General features: G+C 47.5%; 1 protein-coding gene across 3 annotated transcripts in view; it reads left to right on the top strand.

The window, feature by feature from the left end:
- LOC140425321 (adenylate cyclase type 2-like) overlaps positions 1-21,803 on the top strand; it is a 1,061,108-nt gene that overhangs the window by 818,470 nt on the left and 220,835 nt on the right. For all 3 annotated transcript variants that reach the window (XM_072509476.1, XM_072509475.1, XM_072509478.1), the window contains exons 7-8: positions 10,134-10,245; positions 10,362-10,489. In XM_072509476.1, the coding sequence (XP_072365577.1) occupies positions 10,134-10,245; positions 10,362-10,489 (240 nt within the window). The remainder of the gene's footprint in view (positions 1-10,133; positions 10,246-10,361; positions 10,490-21,803) is intronic.

Here is a 21,803-nt window from a genome sequence, read left to right as displayed (position 1 = left end):
GAAGCTGCAGCAGCGGAGCGGGCAGCAACGGAACCGCCAGCAGATGACCAGGCTGCAGAGCAACGGGCTGCAGAAGGGCAGGTGTCAGCCGCCCAACAGGAGGAGGAGGAGGAGGTGCCAAGGAGGCGCCGCATGAGGCTTCTGTATACCGGCACCACCTGTCATTCGAGGACCTGCCGGACCAGGCATGCCATCGGAAACTCCGGCTGAGCAGAGATACAGTGTGACACATCTGCCAGATGATGCCACACCTGGCACCGCAGGGGTATGGGGGAGCACACCCGCTCACGGCGACCATCAAGGTGACAGTCACCCTGAACCTCTATGTGACGGGGTGCTTCCAGTTGCCGAGTGGGGACCTGTCCGGGATCTCACAGACCCAGGGGCGATAGACAGGGTGCATGTCGCCCTACAGCCACCTACGGATAACAGGCCGCTCTACTATAACCAAAGTGGGTTCCACTCGATGAACATCCAGCTCGCCTGTGACCATCAGCTGCGCATCGTACACCTCTGCACCCGATACCCAGGCAGTGTGCACGACAGCACGTTAGCATTGTGGTTAGCACAATTGCTTCACAGCTCCAGGGTCCCAGGTTCGATTCCGGCTTGGGTCACTGTCTGTGCGGAGTCTGCACATCCTCCCCGTGTGTGCGTGGGTTTCCTCCGGGTGCTCCGGTTTCCTCCCACAGACCAAAGATGTGCAGGTTAGGTGAATTGGCCATGATAAATTGCCCTTAGTGTCCAAAATTGCCCTTAGTGTTGGGTGGGGTTACTGGGTTATGGGGATAGGGTGGAGGTGTTGACCTTGGGTAGGGTGCTCTTTCCAAGAGCCGGTGCAGACTCGATGGGCCGAATGGCCTCCTTCTGCACTGTAAATTCTGTGATAATCTGTGACTCCTTCATCCTGGCACACTTTGTGATTCCTTACATGTTCGAGGGGCTCCTGGGTAACAGGGATTATCCACTGTGGTTGTGGCTATTGACACTATCTGGAGACCCCAGTCCGATGGCAAGACACGTTACAATCTCGCCACGCAGCAACCAGGGATGTGATCGAGCGGTGCTTCGGTCTCCTTAAGGTGCGGTTCAGGGGCAGGGACACTGCATCCCGAAGGGGGGGTGGGCGCCTCGAACATGTCAGGAATCGTCAAGTGTGCCAGGATGAAGCTGTCATGCACACTACCTTGGTATCGGGCGCAGACGTGTATGTTGCGCAGCTGATGGTCACATATCAGCTGCATATTCATCGAGTGGAATCCATTTCAGTTTGTGTAGAGCGGCCTGTTATCTGCAGATGCTCGTAGGGGGGTCGTGCATCCCGTCGATCACCTCCTGGACCCGGGCATCCTGTTGATGGTGGCGAACCCCACTGCCCAGGCATCGTGGTAGGCGCGTTCCACATTGAAGTGGATGTATTGAGTCGCCTGGGCATATAAGGCCTCCGTGACGCCGTGGATGCACCTGAGCATTTAGGTCTGTGAGATCCCGGACAGGTCAGCACTCGACGCCTGGAAGGACTCCGTTGAGTAAAGGTTCAGGGCGACCGTCACCTTGACGGCCACCGGGAGTGATTGCCCTTCCCCCATACCCAGCGGTGCCGGGTGTGCCATGCTCTGGCAGATATGTCGCACTGTCTCACTGCTCAGCCGGAGTCTTCGACGATATGCCAGGTCCGGCAGGTCCTCGAATGAGAGGCGCTGCCGGTACTCACGAGGCCTCACGCAGCACCACCTTGGCACCTCCTGCTCCTCGACCTGTTGGCCGCTGCCTGCTGTTCCTCTGCAGCATGCTTCGCTGTTGCATGCTCCACTACTGCATGTTCCGCTGCTGCAGCCTCCTCCTCCTCGAGCAGCTCCAGCTCATCGAGGCCGCAGTGCATCCCCCAGGGCTAAGGAGACCAGTAGGAAGGCCACCATTGCTGGTTGAATTCCAATATCCATTGCCCTGAGGGGGCGAAAGGTCGACATGCTAACGTGGTGCCCCGTGCCCAACCAGGTCCACCAGGCTAGATTTTGGCCCTGGGTTGGCACTGTGGGCTCTGCCCCCGCATGTCCACACACCCACCCCATCTCCACACCCCTGGTCCTGTCATTGCCCTGCGACATGGGAGCCACTGACCCTGGCGCCCGTCCCTGCTGCCAAGGGTAGTGTTGGCTAGCGCTGCCCTTGCCAGTGGTGCGCTCCATGGCCCCCACCCGGTGCCCCGTAGGCATTGCCCTTGGGTGGACCGCCTGATGTCTTCCGGCAGGTGGCAGCCGGATAGGGGGGTGTATGGCAGAGGGTGGGATGCTGGGGTGGGGCCCCAATCGACCAGTGTCACTCTGCAGAACCAGGGGCCACAGTGGGTGGTCAGTGGGGTGCGCAGCAAGATGGCTGCTTTCGGGCCATATCAATGGCGGTCCATGACTGAACACCATCCCAATCCTGTGGGGGGGTCACCTCGCCCACCCAGCCTGTCCCCCATGACACCTCCACCCCCCCCCCCCCCCAGTCGGTAGGCTCCCAGCCAGCGACCGGCCTGGCAGACCACAGTTGCGCCTTTCTGTGTCCTACCACCTCTCTCACTCTTCCTCATTAGCCACAACGCAAGTTACAGGATTTATAAAAGCACAATTGTTCCGCGCCATCTGGAACTCGGCCCATCGGATGCGGAGAATCGCGGTAGTCCTAGAGAATTCCGGGTGAGGCCCGCTAATGACGTGCAAACGATGTTTACTATACGTGCGTTCTGGACCATATTGACACCGCTATCAAATGACGGAGAGTTGCAATTTTGCGTCAAATCACGCCCGCTGTGATTTAGGCATTGGTAATTCTCCGGCCAATCGCATTTCGCAATTTCGGTATCAGCCAACGGTGAATCCGGCCTCATATGGACATCCAACCCATTTTTAATGTTCAAATCAGCAAGCAACTTATGGTTAATGGTACTCTGTTAATTATGAAAATAGTATTTTGGTCTTAACCGCAACCCCCCAAACAAAAACACTCACAAAGTTGCTACATTTACACATATATTGTTAATAAATCACACCACAAACAATTGTCTAGTAACTAACATCATAAGTACAATTTTAGAAATATGTTTAATTGTTAATGATTGCCAGTCAACCACACTTGCCCAGGAAGCGAACAATTAAAAGCATTAAATTTTATTTCTTCAGTTGTGCATTATTATTTGAGATTGTAAATTTAATTTCCTTTCTTTTTCTCTCAAAATCCAATATTTCTTTCACTCTGTGTATCTTTTTTTTACGGCATTTTACAGATCCACATTAATAAACATGCCATACGTTCTCAATCCTATTTCACAATCTTTGATCTAATTTTCTCAGAAGATCCACTCTTCGTCCCAAGATCCAAGATGTCCCGATGCCCTTCTTATGCTGTGATCAGCTTGCACTTCCAGCAATTTTGTGGGCAAAAAATGTAAAACCTAAACATGTGCAATCCAATCTAACTAATATGGCATTGGTGCAAGATCTCCCACTCCAGCTTAATCTTGGCAATTAACAGAACAAAATATACAAATAGCTAAAATGGAGTCAAGGTCATAAGATTGGTGAACAGAAAGGAAACAATAGGAACATTTTAGGAAATTGAAAAAGATTGGGCGGAACCACAGATATAGTAGGTTTGAAATGAAAATAGAATGTCTGAGAATATTTAGAGAATCTGCCATTTTTAAGAAGATAAAAAACAAGTCAACATAATGGGCACACCACAACTCCCACCACTGCTACTTCCCAGTGTGATGGGCCATGGTTTAAAAAACTCCAAAGTATATTATGGAGTTAACCTGGCCTATAACTGTTTGTTGAATTTGGTTCGGATGAACAGAAGAGCCAGCCTTTCAGGTGTTATCGATGCCAAACACAAAGACCCCACACAGCTACAGTAATCTATGTATAACCCTTAATGAATTCCCCCTTAACTGTTCCAATTCAATAACAAAATCCAAGTAAAACCAGAAACCCCTTTTCAAAGGAGTCGCCCAACACACAGCATTCTCACTGCTATAAGACTTGTTATTGATACTCTGTTCCCCTTTTCAAACAGCAGGCTTGAATTCCTTCCAGAAAGCAATTATCTCTTTTAAGTTACCAAGCAGTCTGGAAACAGCTTTTAAAATGAAGATAGACAGACACTTACATAGAACATAGAACATTACAGCGCAGTACAGGCCCTTCGGCCCTCGATGTTGTGCCGACCTGTGAAACCACTCTAAAGCCCATCTACACTATTCTGTTATTCTCCATATGTCTATCCAATGACCATTTGAATGTCCTTAGTGTTGGCGAGTCCACTACTGTTGCAGGCAGGGCATTCCATGCCCTTACTACTCTCTGAGTAAAGAACCTACCTCTGACATCTGTCTTATATCTATCTCCCCTCAATTTTCTTTCAACCTGTACAGTTCAAACCAGTCCAAATCTCAAAGCGAAAGTAAAACTCACAGAGCCACAGCCCAGCTCCACCCACACAAAGACATCACTGAAGCCATGTGATAAGACAAAAACATTTCTTAAAGGGACACTCCCATGACACCAGGCAGAATAACATCTGTCAAATAATCTGAAATTGAAATCACAACTCACATAGAAACATAGAAGATAGGAGCAGGAGGCCTTTTGGCCCTTCGAGCCTGCTCCACCATTTATCACAATATTAGCTGATCATCCAACTTAATAGCCCAATCCTGCTTTCTCCCTATAACCTTTGATCCCATTCACCCCAAGTGCTATTTCTAGCCACCTCTTGAATATATTCAATGTTTTAGTATCAACTACTTCCTGTGGTAATGAATTCCACAGGCTCACCACTCTTTGGTTGAAGACATTTCTCCTCTCTCTGTCCAAAATGGTTTACCCTGAATCCTCAGACTGTGGCCCCTGGTCTGGACACACCCATCAGGAACATCCTCCCTGCATCTACCCTGTCTAGTCCTGTTTGAATTTTATAAGTCTCTATGAGATCCCCCCCTCATTCTTCTGAACTCCAGTGAGAACAATCCTAATCTCTCCTCATATGACAGTCCCGCCATCCCTGGAATCAGTCTGGTAAATCTTCGCTGCACTCCCTCAAGAGCAAGAACATCCTTCCTCAGAAAAGGAAACCAAAACTGCGCCCAATATTCCAGGTGTGGCCTCACCAAGGCCCTGTACAATTGCAATTATACATCAATCAACAGTCATCTCACTCATTCTCCTTGGACATCAGTAAACCCACCCAAAATCCCAATACCCCCAACTATAATGATTATCAGATCAGAGGGATTACCCAGAAGAAAGATTTATTGGAGTGCTGTTAAATTTGGTTGAAACAGTATTGGAGGTCAAAGCCAGAGGGAGAGTGAGATGAGGCATTAAAACAGCAGACAACAAGGGGGTCAGGGTAACACTTGGAAGCAGAATGATATTCAGAAAAGTAATCCTTCAAACAATGTTTACTCTACAATGTCGAAAAGAACATAATGAACTGTAAATACAATACATAGATTAGAGGAAGTCTACGTGAGTGGTTGTCTCACATGAAGAGTGTTTGGGGCTTTTGTGAGGCCACAAAGAATCCAGCACTAGTTTGTAGAATCGAAAGAAATAACTTTATTTACAATTACATATATACAACACCAGCAATACTCCACCACTATTCCCTCCTCTAGCTGGTTCCACGCTGGCCAGCTCTATTTATGCAGGTGTCTCTGCTAATGATTTCTCCGCCCTTCTCATTGGGGGAGCTCATACTCACTAAGGATTGTGAGACAGCCAATAGTCCCTAGCCAATAATAATCAGGCAATCGCTTCTTGTCCTTTTGGCTAAGATGAGCGTGAGGTCAGGTGTAATGCCTGGATCTGGTATCTCTCTCTTATGGGGACCATGAATTGGATTCAATTTGAATTGGTTTTTGGAGCAGGCAAGGAGCTGGATTAGGCTCCCTGTCCACACTCTGAGCTCTGGCTTTGCAACTCTGATAAAGTAATTTAAAAAAAGAAATAATAATAATAATCAGGCCGGTTATAACATCCCTCTCCCCAAAGTCCGAGGAAGACCCTGGCGGAGGGGGGCGGAGGACCCGTTTTGCCGCAGTCCGGACACCATTTGCATGAGGCGCTGGATCAGGCGGTGTGTAACGAGAAAACGAAAGGCGCTTCCGCGATGAACTGTGTAACGGTTGTACATACACGGGCCATGGAATCAAGGACCCCCCCCTCAGAGACGTCCTCGGAGTCGGAGTCCAAAACCTCCGGCATCTCGGCGTCCATATGTCTACGCGGTTCTCAATGACTCGCGCAGGCTTTGCGTGCGGCGCCAGATGAAAATCGTGAGGATGAACCTCCACTGTGTCTGGTCTATGCAGCTGCAGAAGTGAGCTCCGGGGGCGGAGAACCTTTGGAAGAGGTGGCCTTCTGGACCGAACGTGGTCCAAATGTTTGCGCTGGAGACGACCCTGGGCTTGCACCTGGTAAGAGATCGGGCCCGCTTGTCATAAGATAACGCCAGGGACCCACTGGGCACCACCAGCAAAATTTCGAGTGAACACCTGGTCACCAGGCGCAAACTGCCAAATCAGACGATGCCGAGAAAGGCCATGCCCCTGCCATTCTTGAGTGTGGTGTACTTTTGCACCAATGTCCGGGAAAACCATGCTAAGGCGGATGCTAGGTCTCCAACCCATTAGGAGTTCCGCGGGAGCTACCTCAGTTAGCACATGTGGGTTGGTCCTGTACGAAAACAAAAAACGAGCCAGTCTAGTCTCCATAGACCCAGAAGACTGTTTTTTTCGGCCCTGTTTGAACGTCTGCACTGCGCGCTCCGCCAACCCATTGGAAGTCGGATGGTTCGGAGCGGTGCGGATATGGCGTCTGCTGTTCATCTTCATGAACCTCGCAAACTCCTTACTTGTGAAAGGAGTGCCATTGTCCGTAACGAGCATCTCCAGGAGGCCATACGTGCTGAAAGATAAACAAATTTCTTGATTGTTGCACAGGAATTGTGCCTACCATCTTATGCACCTTTAGATTGGGCATCGATTAATAAAAGGAACATGGATCCTTGAAAAGGGCCGCCAAAATCCGCATTGTCTTTTCAACAGGCCATCCAGTTAGTGTTGTCCCGAGAGAGCGCAAAAAAAGGGAGTGCAGGAGCGACAAGGAATAGAGGTGCACGCCTTGGGGCGAGCCCAAGGCCACCCAGTGATGTTGGGGCGCGGCCGGCGGAAGCTTCTGATGCTCCTGGCAAATGGAGCAGTTTTGGGCCACCTTTTCAATGTCGGCGCCGAGGCCTGGCCCCCAGACATAACTCCGGGCCAACATTTTCATTTTGGTCACACCTGGATACACATTATGCAAGTCCTTCAGTATCAGCTCCTGTTCTTTTTCCAGGACGACCACACATGTCCCCCACAAGAGGATACCGTCTTCCACGCTAAATTCTGACAGCTTGGAGGAAAATGACCGCAACTCGCCTGGGAGCTGAATATGCTGCCACTATACAGGACTATGTGCTGAACCTTTGACAGGACTGGATCTGTCTGGGTCCACTCACGGATCTGCGATGCCGTGACAGGCAAGAAGTCCATAAAATCTAGGGTTGCAACCACCTCACCTATCGTGGGGATCGACATGGGGCCGGTCAACAAATCGGCTTAGTGCATCGGCATTCGCTATCTGGGCCCCTGGTTTATGCTCTAGACAATACCTGTAGGCAGCGAGCAGCAAAGCCCAGCGCTGGATCCGTGCAGAAGCAATGGGCGGAATTGGCTTATCCTCTCTGAAAAGTCCAAGCAGAGGCTTATGATTAGTCACGATAGTGAAGTGGCGGCCATAAACATACTGGTGGAAGCGTTTCACCGCAAAGACCACCGCCAGGCCCAGCTTCTCAATATGCACGTACTTCTTTTCGCTGCAGTCAATGTGCAGGAGGAGAAAGTTATCGGCTCCATTCTCCATCTTGTGGGACAGGATGGCCCCAATACCATATGGGGATGCATCACACCTGATGAGCAAAAGCTTTTCAGGATCATCGTGGGTTAGTAACCCAGACGAAGATAATTGTTGTTTCACCCGCCGGAAAGTGGTTTCTTGCGGCTGACCCCAAACCCAGGTGTGATTCTTCTTCAACAGAAGATGCAACGGGGCCAGCACAGTTGCCAGATTGGGGTGGAACTTCCCGTAATAGTTTACAATGCCGAGAAAAGAACAAAGATGCGTAGCGTCAGTCGGGGCGGGGGCTTGTTGAATTGCGCGTTCCTTCTCTGCGACAGGGTGCAATCCTTCGCTGTCCACCCGATAAACTAGGTAGACCACTTTGTACGACGTAAACGGATTACAGCCTCTGAGAAGCGTCTAAAGCCGCTTTTGGATGGAAGGAGTTGCGCCCCAAGGCATGCACCTCTATTCGCTGTAGCTCCTGCACTCCCTGTTTTGCGCTCTCTCGGGACAACACTATCTGGATTGCCTGTTGAAACGTCAATGACGACTCGGCTAACAACTTCCTCTGGGTTGCTGCATTGTTAATACCGCAAACCAAATGATCGCCATAAGTCACAGTACTCCGATGTCCTGCGTAGCCTGGATAAAAACTCAGCAAAGGGTTCTCCTGCGGTCCTCTCTGTGGAATTAAATGCCCCACCAAGCTCACAAGTTCATCAAACATCTTGCTGTCAGGCGCAGCTGGGTATGTAAGGCTCTTCGTCACCCCAAACGTGTGCGGGCCACAGGCGGTGAGCAAAATGACCACCTGGCACTCTTGGTCGACGTGGGTGGACAGGACAGATTGTTGGTGATGTTGCATAGGAATTTGAAGCTGTCAACTATCTCCACCTCGGCACTATTGATACAGACAGGGTCATGGATGACACTTCGCTTCCTGAAGTCGATGACCAGCTCCTTTGTTTTGTTGACATTGAGGGAAAGTTTATTGTCATTGCACCATGCCAGTACGTTCTCTGTCTCCCTCCTGTACTCTGACTTGTTGTTTGAGATCCGACCCACTATGGATGTGTCATCAGCAAACTTGTAGTTGGCGTTGGAGCCGGATTTTGCCACATAGTTGTATGTAAGTATATCGGGGGTATAGTAGGGGGGCTAAGTTCACAGCATTTCGGCGCCCCGGTATTGAGGACTATAGTGGAGGAGGTGTAGTTCTTTATCCTTCCTGATTGCGGTCTGTGGGTCAGGAAGTCAAGGATGCAGAGGAAGGAGCCGAACCGTAGGCTTTGGTGTTTGGATATGAGCTTGGCTGGGACTATTGTGTTGAAGGCGGGGCTGTAGTCAATGAACAGGAGTCTGACATAGATGCCCTTGTTGTCGAGATGCTCCAGGACTGAGTGTAGGGACAGAGAGATAGCATCTGCTGTGGGACCTGTTGTGGCGGTTGGCGAATTGCTGTGGATCAAGGCAATCTGAAAGTTTGGAGTTGATGTGACTCATGACTCACCTCTCAAAGCACTTCATAATAATAGATGTCATGGCCTCCAGTCGGTAGTCATTGAGGCACGTTGCCTGATTCTTCTTTGGGACTGGTATGATAGTGGTCTTCGTGAAGCAGGTAGGAACCTCGGAACAGAGTAGGGAGAGGTTACAGATGTCTGCGAACACACCCGCCAATTGGTCTGCGCAGGATCTGAGTACACAACCAGGGATTCTATGAGGTCCCATTGCTTTCCGTGGGTTCATTTTCGAGAAGGCTGATCTAACTTTTGTGAGACTGTGACTGTAGGAATGGGTGTGTCCGCGGCCATTGGAGCAGGTGACATTGGTTTGCTGGCTTACTGCTCAAAGCGAACATAGAATGCATTGAGTTCATCGAGGAGGGGTGCTCTGTTGCCAGAGATTCTAAACCGGCTTTGCTTTGTAGCCTGTTATATTGTTTAAGCCGTGCCACAACCAACAAGAGTTCATGTCATTAGTCTGGGACTCTATGAACATGCATCTAACCGCACATGTTATGTCACAAAGTCGAATATGGGATGCACTCAGCAGTTTAACTCGGATCAGCTAGCCTTTGTATTACTTCACTCTTAAATTTCCCTAGCTTTTTCCATCAATGGACAGAACATTTTGTAGTGCTGGTTTACTAATACGATTGGCAATGAAAATCAAATGGTTCAAATATTTATATTTCTGCAGTATATTGTATGCTGACATTGTGGGTTTCACACGTCTGGCCAGTGAGTGTTCACCTGGGGAGCTTGTGCACACACTGAACGAGTTATTTGGCAAGTTTGATCAAATTGCAAAGGTAAGCATCTCATATACTAACAAGCAAGACTTTACTGTGAATCTGAGGACTTGAAAGTTGCATGCATTATCATGTGTCGTCATTAATAAGTGACTATTATCTTTGGTTTTATTCAGGAAAATGATTGTATGAGGATCAAGATTTTAGGGGACTGCTACTACTGTGTTTCTGGTTTACCAATATCCCTGCCAAACCATGCCAAAAACTGCGTCAAAATGGGGTTGGACATGTGCGAAGCCATAAAGTAAGTTGCATCTAAGCTCTTCCATTTGTCGGATTAGAAATAATGTCAAATTGATTGTCCAGTTGTCTTACAACTGGAAATATATATGGATTCCTAAATGTTAATCTTTGCTGCTTGTTGTAAGCTTGGATCCAGGTGGAATGTTGGTATGAGGTGTGTACCTCTGTTTTGAGGGTGTTAACCTTAAAACTCCATTTTGTATATTATGTTTTGTGAAACTTCTTTGGGTAAGTGAACCGGAAATATACACACGACAGAGGTAAGTGCCTTCAGACAATGTTTTACATGTTGTTATGAGTTTGGACATTAATATGGTGATGAAATCTGTTTGAACCACAATGTGCAACATCTGCATAGTGATGGATTGCAATTTTATTTTCCCCTGCCATTGAGTTGATGGGGGTTAGGGTGGAGATATCGAATGGAAACCAGAATCTTCCATTAAGGAAGAACATTGGAAGGGTTATCCACATATACTAGCAGTGACTTTAGTAGAGATCTGTCAGATGATGTGATGGTCGAGCTAATATGCTGCTTGGAAACTTTTCTAAAACTGTGAGAATATGGGAATGGCAGCAAAAACATTTAAGGCTTACTCATTCTAAATGATTATAAACTTCAAATTTTAAAAAAATCACCCTCCTATTCACTGCTAATGTTTTCTCCCAGCTAATGTTAACTTTACAATACTGTTTCACTGATCAACAATATTATTTTGTACAAATAGAAGTAATAGAGCAGAGCACGACTTGACATTTTGGTTAATCAAGTTTCCTTATGAACGATTCATGAAAATTCACTCTAATAGTTCTAAGCAAGCCTGTGAATAATGATAAGCACTGGGCAAAATTTTCCTAGAAATCGGTAAAGGCCAAAGGCAGGTGGGAAAAGCGGCATTGAGCCCACTGATGGCAATGGCAGCTTTTCTTGCAATATGGTGGGACTTAGTACTAAATATTTTCGACCACGGATTCCACGCAATATTGCTGATGGGCTGGCCTTTGATTTGCCTGCCTTGCCATCACATCAGTGCTGCAGGCATCGGAGCGTGACATTTAAAGGCAGCTCAGCGCACACCAGACACACTTCACATGTCACCGGGGAGTTAGGCTGCCAAGAAGCTCGCCCGGAAATTCTCTGACGCCTCCATGGAGAGACTCCTCGATGCTGTTGAGGCCCGCCGCGACATAATCTACCTGCGCTCAGGGTGGAAACCCAGCAGCAAAGTCACCAGTCCAGCATGGCAGGTGGTGGCAGGGGTGTGAGTGCCAGTGCTCTGCAGAAGAGGACAACCATTTAATGCGCAAGAGGATGAATGATCTACTCCATTCTGCCAACTCACACACTCACACATCAATTACATATCCATAGGGACTTCACTCAATGCCAGTTCAAGGGACACCACCACTCATTCTCCTACACACATCTTCATCGCCCCTTGGGTCGTGTCCTAATCTCCTAGCTGGTCCCACTTACCATCTAGCCAGCCTTATCATCCGCCCTGGCATGTGTCCTGTTTACTCTCTCTCCGTCTGTTTTCATGTAGGAGAAGCAGGCACACAACCAGAGGAAGAGATCCCAGACAAGCAGATGGTATGGCAGAACTTAAAGTCATCACAGACTTTTGATGACAGAGGAGATTAACCGACCCTGTGCTGATGATGAGGTTGGCGCGATAACCCAGGTGAAAATCCAGCAATGAATCATCCATCAGACAGCAATGCTGAGTCATATCTCCTGTTTCTAAAGGCTCTGCCATGCACTAATGATCTCTCCTTTTTTCCCAGGCATGTCTGGGAAGAAGCCCATGGAGTCTGCCAGCCAGGTCCTTAACTCCAGCCCTCATAGCAGCATAGTGGATGGATTCACGGACCCTGATATACAGCGCTCACCCATACCTTCCACCAGTACAGCGAAACTCCTCGGGGGGACCTAGCTCTAAAGTAGCCTCGGTGTCACAATCTGGTCACACTCTCAGAGCCACAGCGGGCAGAGGCAGGGATGTCCCAGGGTACCAGCAGTTGGAAGATTGCTGGTGGCCAGGAACCTGCTGAATCCCAGTCAGATGTTGTACTTCAGGACTCGGTCATGCCTCAGTTGCTGGAGCTCCAAAGGCAAACTCTGGAAAATCAGGAAGGGATGTCTGGTACACTACTTGGATTGAAAGGCTGCATGGAGAAGTGCGTCCGTCTTGTATCTGAGGTGATTGTGCTGATGTTGAAACGCAACAAGGTCGACACAGCTTGGGTGCCAGCTGCCTTGGAGACCTTGGTGCAAGACCTTTGTCCTGGATTGCGGCAGGACATGCACTCCATGGTGCAGGCACTTTCTGGCATCCATAAGTACCAACGCTAGAGGAAGGAGGAGTTTATTGAGGAAACCGGGCCCTTGGGCCCCCATAGGGAGGAGAATCATCTGGTGCACCCAGGACCATCCACCTAGGTGACTCCTGACAATCGAAATCCCCTCATCCTTTAGCTCCACAGGCCGAGGAGGGTGGGACTTCCACGCAGCAGGACCGCAAAAGCAGGCCAGGGCTTTCCAGGTCTCGGCCTTCCAGAGGTGAACACAAACAACAGGGAGTGGAAGACAACTGGCTGCCTCCATCTCCACTGTGGATGTTGAGGATTTTGTATTCTTTCATGTGATGTGGGCGTCGCAGGCAAGGTCAGCATTTGTTGCGTCTCCCTAATTGCCCTCGAATTGAGTGGCATTTTAACAGTCAACCACATTGCTGTGAATCTGGAGTCACATGTAGGCCAGACCAGGTAAGGATGGCAGATTTCCTTCGTTAAAGTACATTAGCGGACCAGATGGGGGTTTACGACAATTGACATGATTACAAGGTTTTTGTTGAATTAAAATTTCATAACCTGCCATGATGGGATTAGAACCCAGGTCCACGGAGCATTACCCTGGGTGTCTGGAGTACTAGTCTTGTGACAATACCACTACACCACCACCTGCTCTGGATGCACCAGGATGTAGAAGCATGGCTAGGAAGGTTAAGAAGCTCTCGTTGCATAGCGTGGCCATGGGTGTTCAGCACTTGTACATCATGTTCACCTTTGTGGATAAACCTTTCTCTGGCTCCTTATTTCATAGATTTCATAGGATTTACAGTGCAGAAGGAGGCCATTCGGCCCATCAAGTCTGCACCGGCCCTTGGAAAGAGCAGCCTACTTAAGCCCACACCTCCACCCTATCCCTGTAGCCCAGTAACCCAACCTAACCTTTTTGGACATCAAGGGCAATTTAGCATGGCCAATCCACCTAACCCGCACATCTTTTGACTGTGGGAGGAAACCGGAGCGCCCGGAGGAAACCCACGCAGGCACATGGAGAACATGCAGAAAATCGCTGCTCAAAAGCAGAAACAAACAAGAATGTTGGACAGTGTGGGACCAGATGATACCGTCAGAGTTGAGACACCTCATGGATGGTCCATGACTGCCAAAGTCATAAGACAGGCAGGTCCCAACTCATTTGTAGTCCTCACGGACCAAGGCTCAGTATTGAGACACAATCACAGAGCGTGTCTAAAGCTCAAGGCTAATCACCCGTTTATTCTTCAATCAGGCCTGGATGATCGAGTTGCTCCTCCTCTCACGCCTGAGACTACAGACACGGCTGTAGAAACGCCGAACGTTAAAGCAACCAATGAGCAAGTTAGCTCACCAGAAAATAACAGACTATCTCATCTTCACGTCAAACACTATGGGGGTCCACCAGGGTGTGAAGACAACCTGATGGACTTAATTTAAGAAACATTACCAACCTGATTACTTGAATGTGTACAGCGTTATATCAACATTGTTAGTGAAAATGTAAATACTTTTCATTTACTTAAATACCACAAATGTATCTAAAAAGAAAAAAAAACATTTCCAAGAAAGGGGTGTGTGATGATAAGTCGATTGTCATCTGTATTATCATCTGTATGTAAATAATAATATATGAACAACTATTATAAGTCCAGCATTCAACCTGCAGGTAGGTGTGTGTATGCAAGCACATGACCCGGCACACCATGGGCAAGATTGGTCATTCCACAACGTCGATTTTGTAATCGTCGATCAGGCAGAGAATCCCTTCTTTACGATGTAATCGGGGAGGGGGGCGCCTGTTTTCGGATGCTCTGCCCGCTCCAAAATGGCGTCATCGAGGAGTGCGGCGCACGCCGTTGGGGCAGCCTCAGGACGTCACCTAAAGGCCCTCCCCCGATGCTCCACCCCGATGGGCCGAGTTCCCGGCTGCATGGGGGACGTGTGTGAACCTGACATTCTCCGGATGTCTTTGTCGTGGAGGTCAGAGGAGCGGTGCTGGGGTGCCGCCGATTTTACTGACGTAAATGCCCCGGATCATCCGGACATAGCCTGGAATTGGAGAATCCAGCCCCATGTGTTCCACAAGAAGTGTGTTAGTGAGGAGTTGGTAGCAGTTGCATATTAGAGTAGCTCTGTAGTACATTAGTGTAAGTTAGTGTTGGACATTTATTTCCAACTGTATTAATCTTAGACATTTTAGTAATTCATTAGTGTAGTTAGTAATAAATAACATTGTTTATAAAACAAAGTCTAATGTTCTTTGTTCACACTACAATATCAAGATTCAGCCCTATCAATGAACATTACAGATTGGGGGAGGCAAATTTTATTTGATGAAGGCAGGATCTGGCCAAAGTTGACTGGGAAACATTGATTGTGGGAAAATCTACCACAGAGCAGCGGGGGCGTTCAAAAAGGAAACGGGGAGAGTGTAGGCCCAACATGTTTCCTTTAGGGTGAAATGTAGGAGCAAAAAGCCCAGAGAATTCTGAATGTCTAGGAATAGTCAGGATTGGATAAGAGGCAGCAGGGTGGCACAGTGGTTAGTGTTGCTGCCTCATGGCGTCGAGGTCCCAGGTTCGATCCCAGCTCTGGGTCGCTGTCCGTGTGGAGTTTGCACATTCTCCCCGTGTTTGCATGGGTTTCGCCCCCACAACCCAAAGATGTGCAGGGTAGGTGAATTGGCCATGCTAAATTACCCCTTAATTGGAAATAATGAATTGGGTACTCTAAATTTGAAAAAATAAGGATTGGATAAGAAAGAGACTTTTAGCAGGTCCATAGGGTACAAATCAGCAGAGACCTTAGTGGAGTATAGAAAGTGCAGGGGTAACTGAAGAAAGCAATTGGGAGAGCAATTGGGACTGGTTTAGCTCACTGGGCTAAATCGCTGGCTTTTAAAGCAGACCAAGGCAGCACGGTTCAATTCCCGTACCAGCCTCCCGAACAGGCGCCGGAATGTGGCAACTAGGGGCTTTTCACAGTAACTTCATTGAAGCCTACTCGTGACAATAAGCAATTTTCATTTCATTTCATCACTTGGGGATACGATTAGGGAGAATCACAAGATATTCTATAAGTATACTAAGGGGAAGAGGATAACCAGGAAAAGAGTAGCTCCCAAAAGGTACCAAGCAGGCAATCGGAGGATACTGGTAGAGTGCTAAGCAAATGCTTCACATCTGTCTTCACTCGGGAAAAGGAGGATATAGGTACAGAATTCGGGGAGAGGAACTGTTTTATTAGGAAGTGAGGAGGTATTGGAGGTTTTGGTGGGCTTGTAAGTGGACAAATCCCCAGGACTGGATGAGTGTATTCCAGGCTTCTGTGGGAGGCAAGGGAGGCAATTACAAGGGCTCTGTCCCAAATTTTTAATTCCTCTCTGGCTGCAGGTGAGGTGCCAGAGGATTAGAGAACAGCTGATGTGGGTCCACTCATCAAGAAGGTTAGTAGAGATAAACCAGGGGATTACCGACCAGTGAGTCTCACATCAGTGGTAGGGAAACTATTGGAGAAAATTCTGAAGATGAAAATTAATCTCCACTTGGAAAGGCAACGTGTGATCAGGGATATCAGCATGGCTTTGTCAGAGGGAGGTCATGCCTAACAAATTTGATTTCATTTTTCTAGGAGGTGATTGGGTGTGTAGATGGAGGTAGTGCAATTGGTGTAGTTTTTATGGATTTCAGTAAAGCCTTTGACAAGGTCCTAAATGGAAGATTGATAAAGAAGGTAAAAACACAGGGAATCTAGGGTAATTTTGCAAGTTGGATCCAAAACTGGCTCAGTGGTAAGAGACAGAGGGTGGCAGTGGAAGGCTGTTTGTGTGACTGAAGGCCAGTACCACAGGGATCAGTGCTAGGTTCTTTATTGTTCATGATATATATAAACGATATAGATGAGAATGAGGGGGGGGGGATGCTAAGTAAGTTTGCGGATGACATGAAAATTGTTAATAGTGAGGAGGAAGGTCTTAGGTTGCAGGAAGATGGTAGCTCAGTGGCAGTTGGAATTTAACCCTGAAAAGTGCGAGGTGATGCACTTTGGAAGGAGTCACAAGACAAGCGAGTACTTGATGAATGGCAGGACACTAGGAAGCTCAGAGGAACATGGGAATCTTGGGGTGCTTATTCACCGATCCTTGAAGGCGGCAGGATTTATAAGGTAGTTAAGAAGACATATAGGACACTTGCCTTTATCAGTCGTGATATAGAATTTAAGAGCAGGGAGATTATGTTGGAATTGTATAAAACTTTGATTAGGCTGCAGCTGGAGTACTGTGTTCAGTTCTGGTCACCACATTATGTGATTGCACTGGAGAGGGTGCAGAGGACATTCACTGGGATATTGCCTGGGATGGAGCATTTGAGCTATAAAGTGAGGCTGGATAGGCTTGAGTTGTTTTCTTTGGAGCAGGGGAGGCTGAGAGGCGACCTGAATGAGTTGTATAAGATTATGAGGGGGTGGACAGGGTAGATAGGAAGCAGCTGTTCCCCTCAGTTGAAGGGTTAATAAAGAGGGAGCATAATTTTAAGGTGAGTGGCAGTGGGCTCAAAGGGGATTTGAGAAAAAATGTTCTCACCCAGAGGGTGGTGGGAGTCTGGAATGCACCACCCTGGAGGGTAGTAGAGGCGGGAAACTTCACAATATTTAAAAAGTACGTGGATGAGCACTTGAAATGTCATAACATTCAAGGCTATGGGCCAAGTGCTGGAAAGTGGAATTAGTGTGGATTTAGTGTAGTTTTGTGAGTGCAGACTTGATAGGCCAAAGGGCCTCTTGTACTCTATGACTCTCTGACTAACCACAGCCCAATCCCTGGTCCCAATCCAGGTCCCGACCTACACGAGAAACAGTTACTTTGCAACGGTTAGTTCTTCCACAGCTGTTGGCTATGATTTTGCTTCATTATACTTAGGCAACAGGACTAACATCTGGTCTGCCTCAGGTATCATTAAGCAGATGACTTTGCACACAAAAACTCAGGCAGACATGCATTCCTGTTGCCCAGGTGGTTACATTGCTGTTATCAATGACCACCTTTACTTTGGAAAATACAACAATACTGGACCATTTAGTCACTGTGTCATTCTTATGTTCTTATACAGTGTGTGCTAACAATACCAGCCAATGTCCAGGTCACCATCTGCCACTTGTAGTCAACACAATGGTGGATATTTCAGGTAAAGAAAAAGGCAGAATGCTTGATTGCGATTGGTCTTCTCTACGTTGGCGACAAATGTTCTAGCGTATAGCTGTGTGAAGTGGTGCTGATTATCCTTGGTTATCGTCAGGTAAGTAGACCAGGTCCTGTAGTTGATAGTATAATGGAGGAGTTCAGCCTTCTGATGGCTCTGGCATGCCTTCTTTCATCTTAACGGTGTAGTGCAATTTTGGCATGTTAAGAGTAACCCCAGGATTAATTTTTACATGACCTACTGCTGGCAAACATTAGATGACTTATCACTTCCTTAACTAGCGTATAGTAATATCCCCTTTTTAGCTCTGATCAGTTAAAGTGCACTTAATAGAAATGTTTCAGGCAAATTAATGGACAATTTTGCAGGGTGCTCTGATCTCTGCAGTAGAAATCCAAATAGGTGTGCAATTATACAAGACTCTCTGTCGGGAGCACTAGTTAGTAAAATCTACCCTAATATTAAAATATTTTTGATCTCCGAGGAAACATTCTGACCATCGTCTGATTCCAAAAAATTGTGAGCAAAACAAAATAAGCCAGAGAACCAGCAACGAGCAGTGAAGAATAGCATCAGAGAGAGAAAAAATTATTAGTTTGAGTTTGGATACATAAATATCCTTTTTTCACATTTCTTTAATTGTACTTCACTGCACTCCTTCTTTTGCATAAAATATTGACACTTTCAAAGTTGAAAAGCACTCATTGGATAATACTGAAAATTCTCCATCCAGCAACGCAGCAATCGTAAAATATGATCGGATGGAGAATTCGGCGGCAGCCGTTAATCGAGGTTGGCGCCGGCGCCAAACTGAATGCCATGCACTGGTCCCTCAACAGCAGCGTGAATGCATTCTATGCTGAACGCCGGCATGGGGATGCAGATGGTACAGTAAACGCCATTGGCATATCATTAACGGGCCCGACCCGGCATTTATGGGCCTTCCACGATGCTTTGTCTCTGCCTGGAGGAATTACCGATGGTGAGGTTCGATTGTGGTAATTCAAATTGGGACACAGACGCCGTTGTTGCAGAGGGAGAGAGAGGGGGTATGTAGAGTGCCCAACATAGCTATAATGTGCTGACATTTGTGCCGCTGGTCGGAGGACGTCCGCCACAGCTGGTGGGAGTAGTGGGGGCCAGCCAGGAGATGGGCCATAGGGTCGCGGTAGACTGACACAGACCACTGTTGCCGCAGCCTGCAAGACAGTCATCTGGCTGTGCATGCCGCTGACTACCCACTGTGAACGTAGTGCCATGGGCTGTATGTGTGCCCCTCAGGCCACCCCCCCCAAAGCATCCTCGAGCCCCAGCCAACCTATCAACTGGATGGGCATGCTCCAGTGCAACCGGTGCTATTATCTTGGCTGGGATGAGGGTCAGCAGGCATTGTAATTGCGCAGGTTCTACATGGTGCCAGTGCTAGCCCATTAATGGGCTCCATGAATCGCTCTGTGACTGGCACAGCTTTCATCCATGTAGAACACTTAGTCTCCCAAACGGAAAAATCCGTCCTTTGTCTATTTGCAACACAAGTGGATTGGACCAGATTTCCGATTGATCCCCTTCAAGGACAAGATTCACCCAACCGTTTTTCTGGAATATGTAATTTGACCCTGTCTGCTGTGGAGTCATTCTATTTCTCGGTAATATGTAATTTGATTCAATCATTGTCAGAAAGACAAGTGGGCTTCAGAGCTCACAGAGCTGCTGTGATTCCATAGTATGACTGAGGAAAGTGCAAATCATGTGTGAACGATGACACGGTATAATGCACAAAGTTAGTTTTGTGAATACCCTCTGTTTCCTGGTATCCTGCAATTGTAATTATATTGTCCTTGGCTTGTAAAGTAAAATTTATAGAGTTACTTCATTGGTATTTTATGGGAGTTTTTTTCCATCTGCAAGTGATAAATATTCTTTCATTTAGAATGAAGAGGCCGTGGTCAAGGATGCAATTTTAACTCAGTAACATTAATTAAGACCCAACAAGCTGGTGTGGCACGGTTCAGCCACAGCCGTGAGAGGCCATTCTGGTCAGACATGTGCAGCAAGATCTTCTTCTGCCCTCCAACGCAGCTACATTGGCAAGGAGCCTTTCATAAAAACATAGAAACTAGGAGCAGGAGTAGGCCATTTTGCCCTTTGAGCCTGCTCCGCTATTCAGTATGATCATCGCTGATCTCTCTCTCAATGCCATTTTCCCTCTTTCTCTCCATACCCCTTGAAGCCATTAAAATCTAAAACATTATCTATCTCTTTCTTGAATACATTCAGTGACTGGCCGCCACAGCCTTCTGTGGTAGAGAATACCACCGGTTCACTACAGGAGGGCTTCATTAAGCCAGGTGCCCTGCATGAGCCTTGGTGGTTCCACATGGGGGAGAAACCCTTTCACTGTGAGAAATACCGCAAATGCTTACAATAGTCCAATCACATGGTGGTCTACCACCAGCACACGCAACCACACATGGTAGGCAGCAAGCACTTGTTGACTGCAGGTTCCAGGTTTGGTTTGGCAATATGCTTCAGCAGGCTCCACTTACAAACACTTCTCCAATCGTCTATCCAGAGTCTGGGCACTCCCAAGACAATCTTCAGGATTCCCAGACAGACTTCAGACTCCCAATTATTACAAGTGCTCAGTATAAGCCTTGCAAACAATCACTCCCAGGTTTGAATCTAAAACCTTCTGTCATGGGAGTGTCCCTTTAAGAAAAGTTTGTCTTCAAGGCTTCAGTGGTGTCATTGTGTGGGTGGAGCTGGGCTGTGGCTCTGTGAGTTTTTACTTTTTCTTTGAGTTTTGGACTGGTTTGAACTGCACTGGTGGAAAGAAGTGTCTTTCTCTATCTTCATTTTAAATGCTGTTCCAGACTGCTTGGCAACTTAAAAGAGATAATTGTTTTCTGGAAGGAATTCAAATCTGCTGTTTGAAATCAATAACAATAACAACAGTCGTATACCAGTGAGAATGCTGTGTGCTGGGCCACACCTTTGAAAAGGGGTTTCTGGTTTTACTTGGATTTTGTTATTGAATTGGAACAGTTAAAGGGGAATTCATTAAGGGTTATACATATATTACTGTAGCTGTGTGGGGTCTTTATGTTTGGCATTGATAAAAATTCTTGCCGTGTGTGTTTATACAAATGTTAACTAAATTCTTAGAATACAGCTTGTTTTTTTATTAAAAGCGCCGAATAAGTCCGTTGAATAACACCGGAAAGACAGGCTCTTGTCTTAAACCTAGCCAAAATCAATAAAAAGTTGTATGTCAGGTGAACTCCACAATACATTTTGGAATTGTTAAACCTTGGCCCATAACACTTCCATGAAATAGGTACAATCATAAAAGGGTAGCCAGAGGAAGTGTGAGGCCAGCTAGGGATCGAAAGGGAAACCTCCTGGTGGAGGCAGTGGCATGGCTGAGGTACTAATGAGTACCTTGCATTTGCTTTCACTAGAGAAGAGGATTCTGCCCCTCACTCTTCCTATCTCCCTGGCCGCCTCCCTTTTCCTTAGTTGGTGTGCAAGCATCCTACTGGCCTCTCCATACTCATATGTCGTCGTCCCCTCGCCTTCCTCAACTGCTCCACCGCCTCCCTGTAGACAACAGACCAATCTCCATCTGTAGCTTCTGCTGCCCCTTCAATAACCCTGCCTCCGGGGCCTCTGAATATCTCCTGTCTATCTGGAGTATTTCCCCAACCAACCTATCTATCTCTGCTCGCTCCACCTTCTCCCTATGGGCCCGAATCGATATTAGCTCCCCCATAAGGGCAGCACGGTAGC

Source organism: Scyliorhinus torazame, chromosome 6, assembly GCF_047496885.1.
Source record: "Scyliorhinus torazame isolate Kashiwa2021f chromosome 6, sScyTor2.1, whole genome shotgun sequence".
In the NCBI taxonomy this organism is placed as follows: Eukaryota; Metazoa; Chordata; class Chondrichthyes; order Carcharhiniformes; family Scyliorhinidae; genus Scyliorhinus; species Scyliorhinus torazame.
Note: the sequence above shows the minus strand (reverse complement) of the source record. Positions and strands in the feature narration are given on the sequence as shown.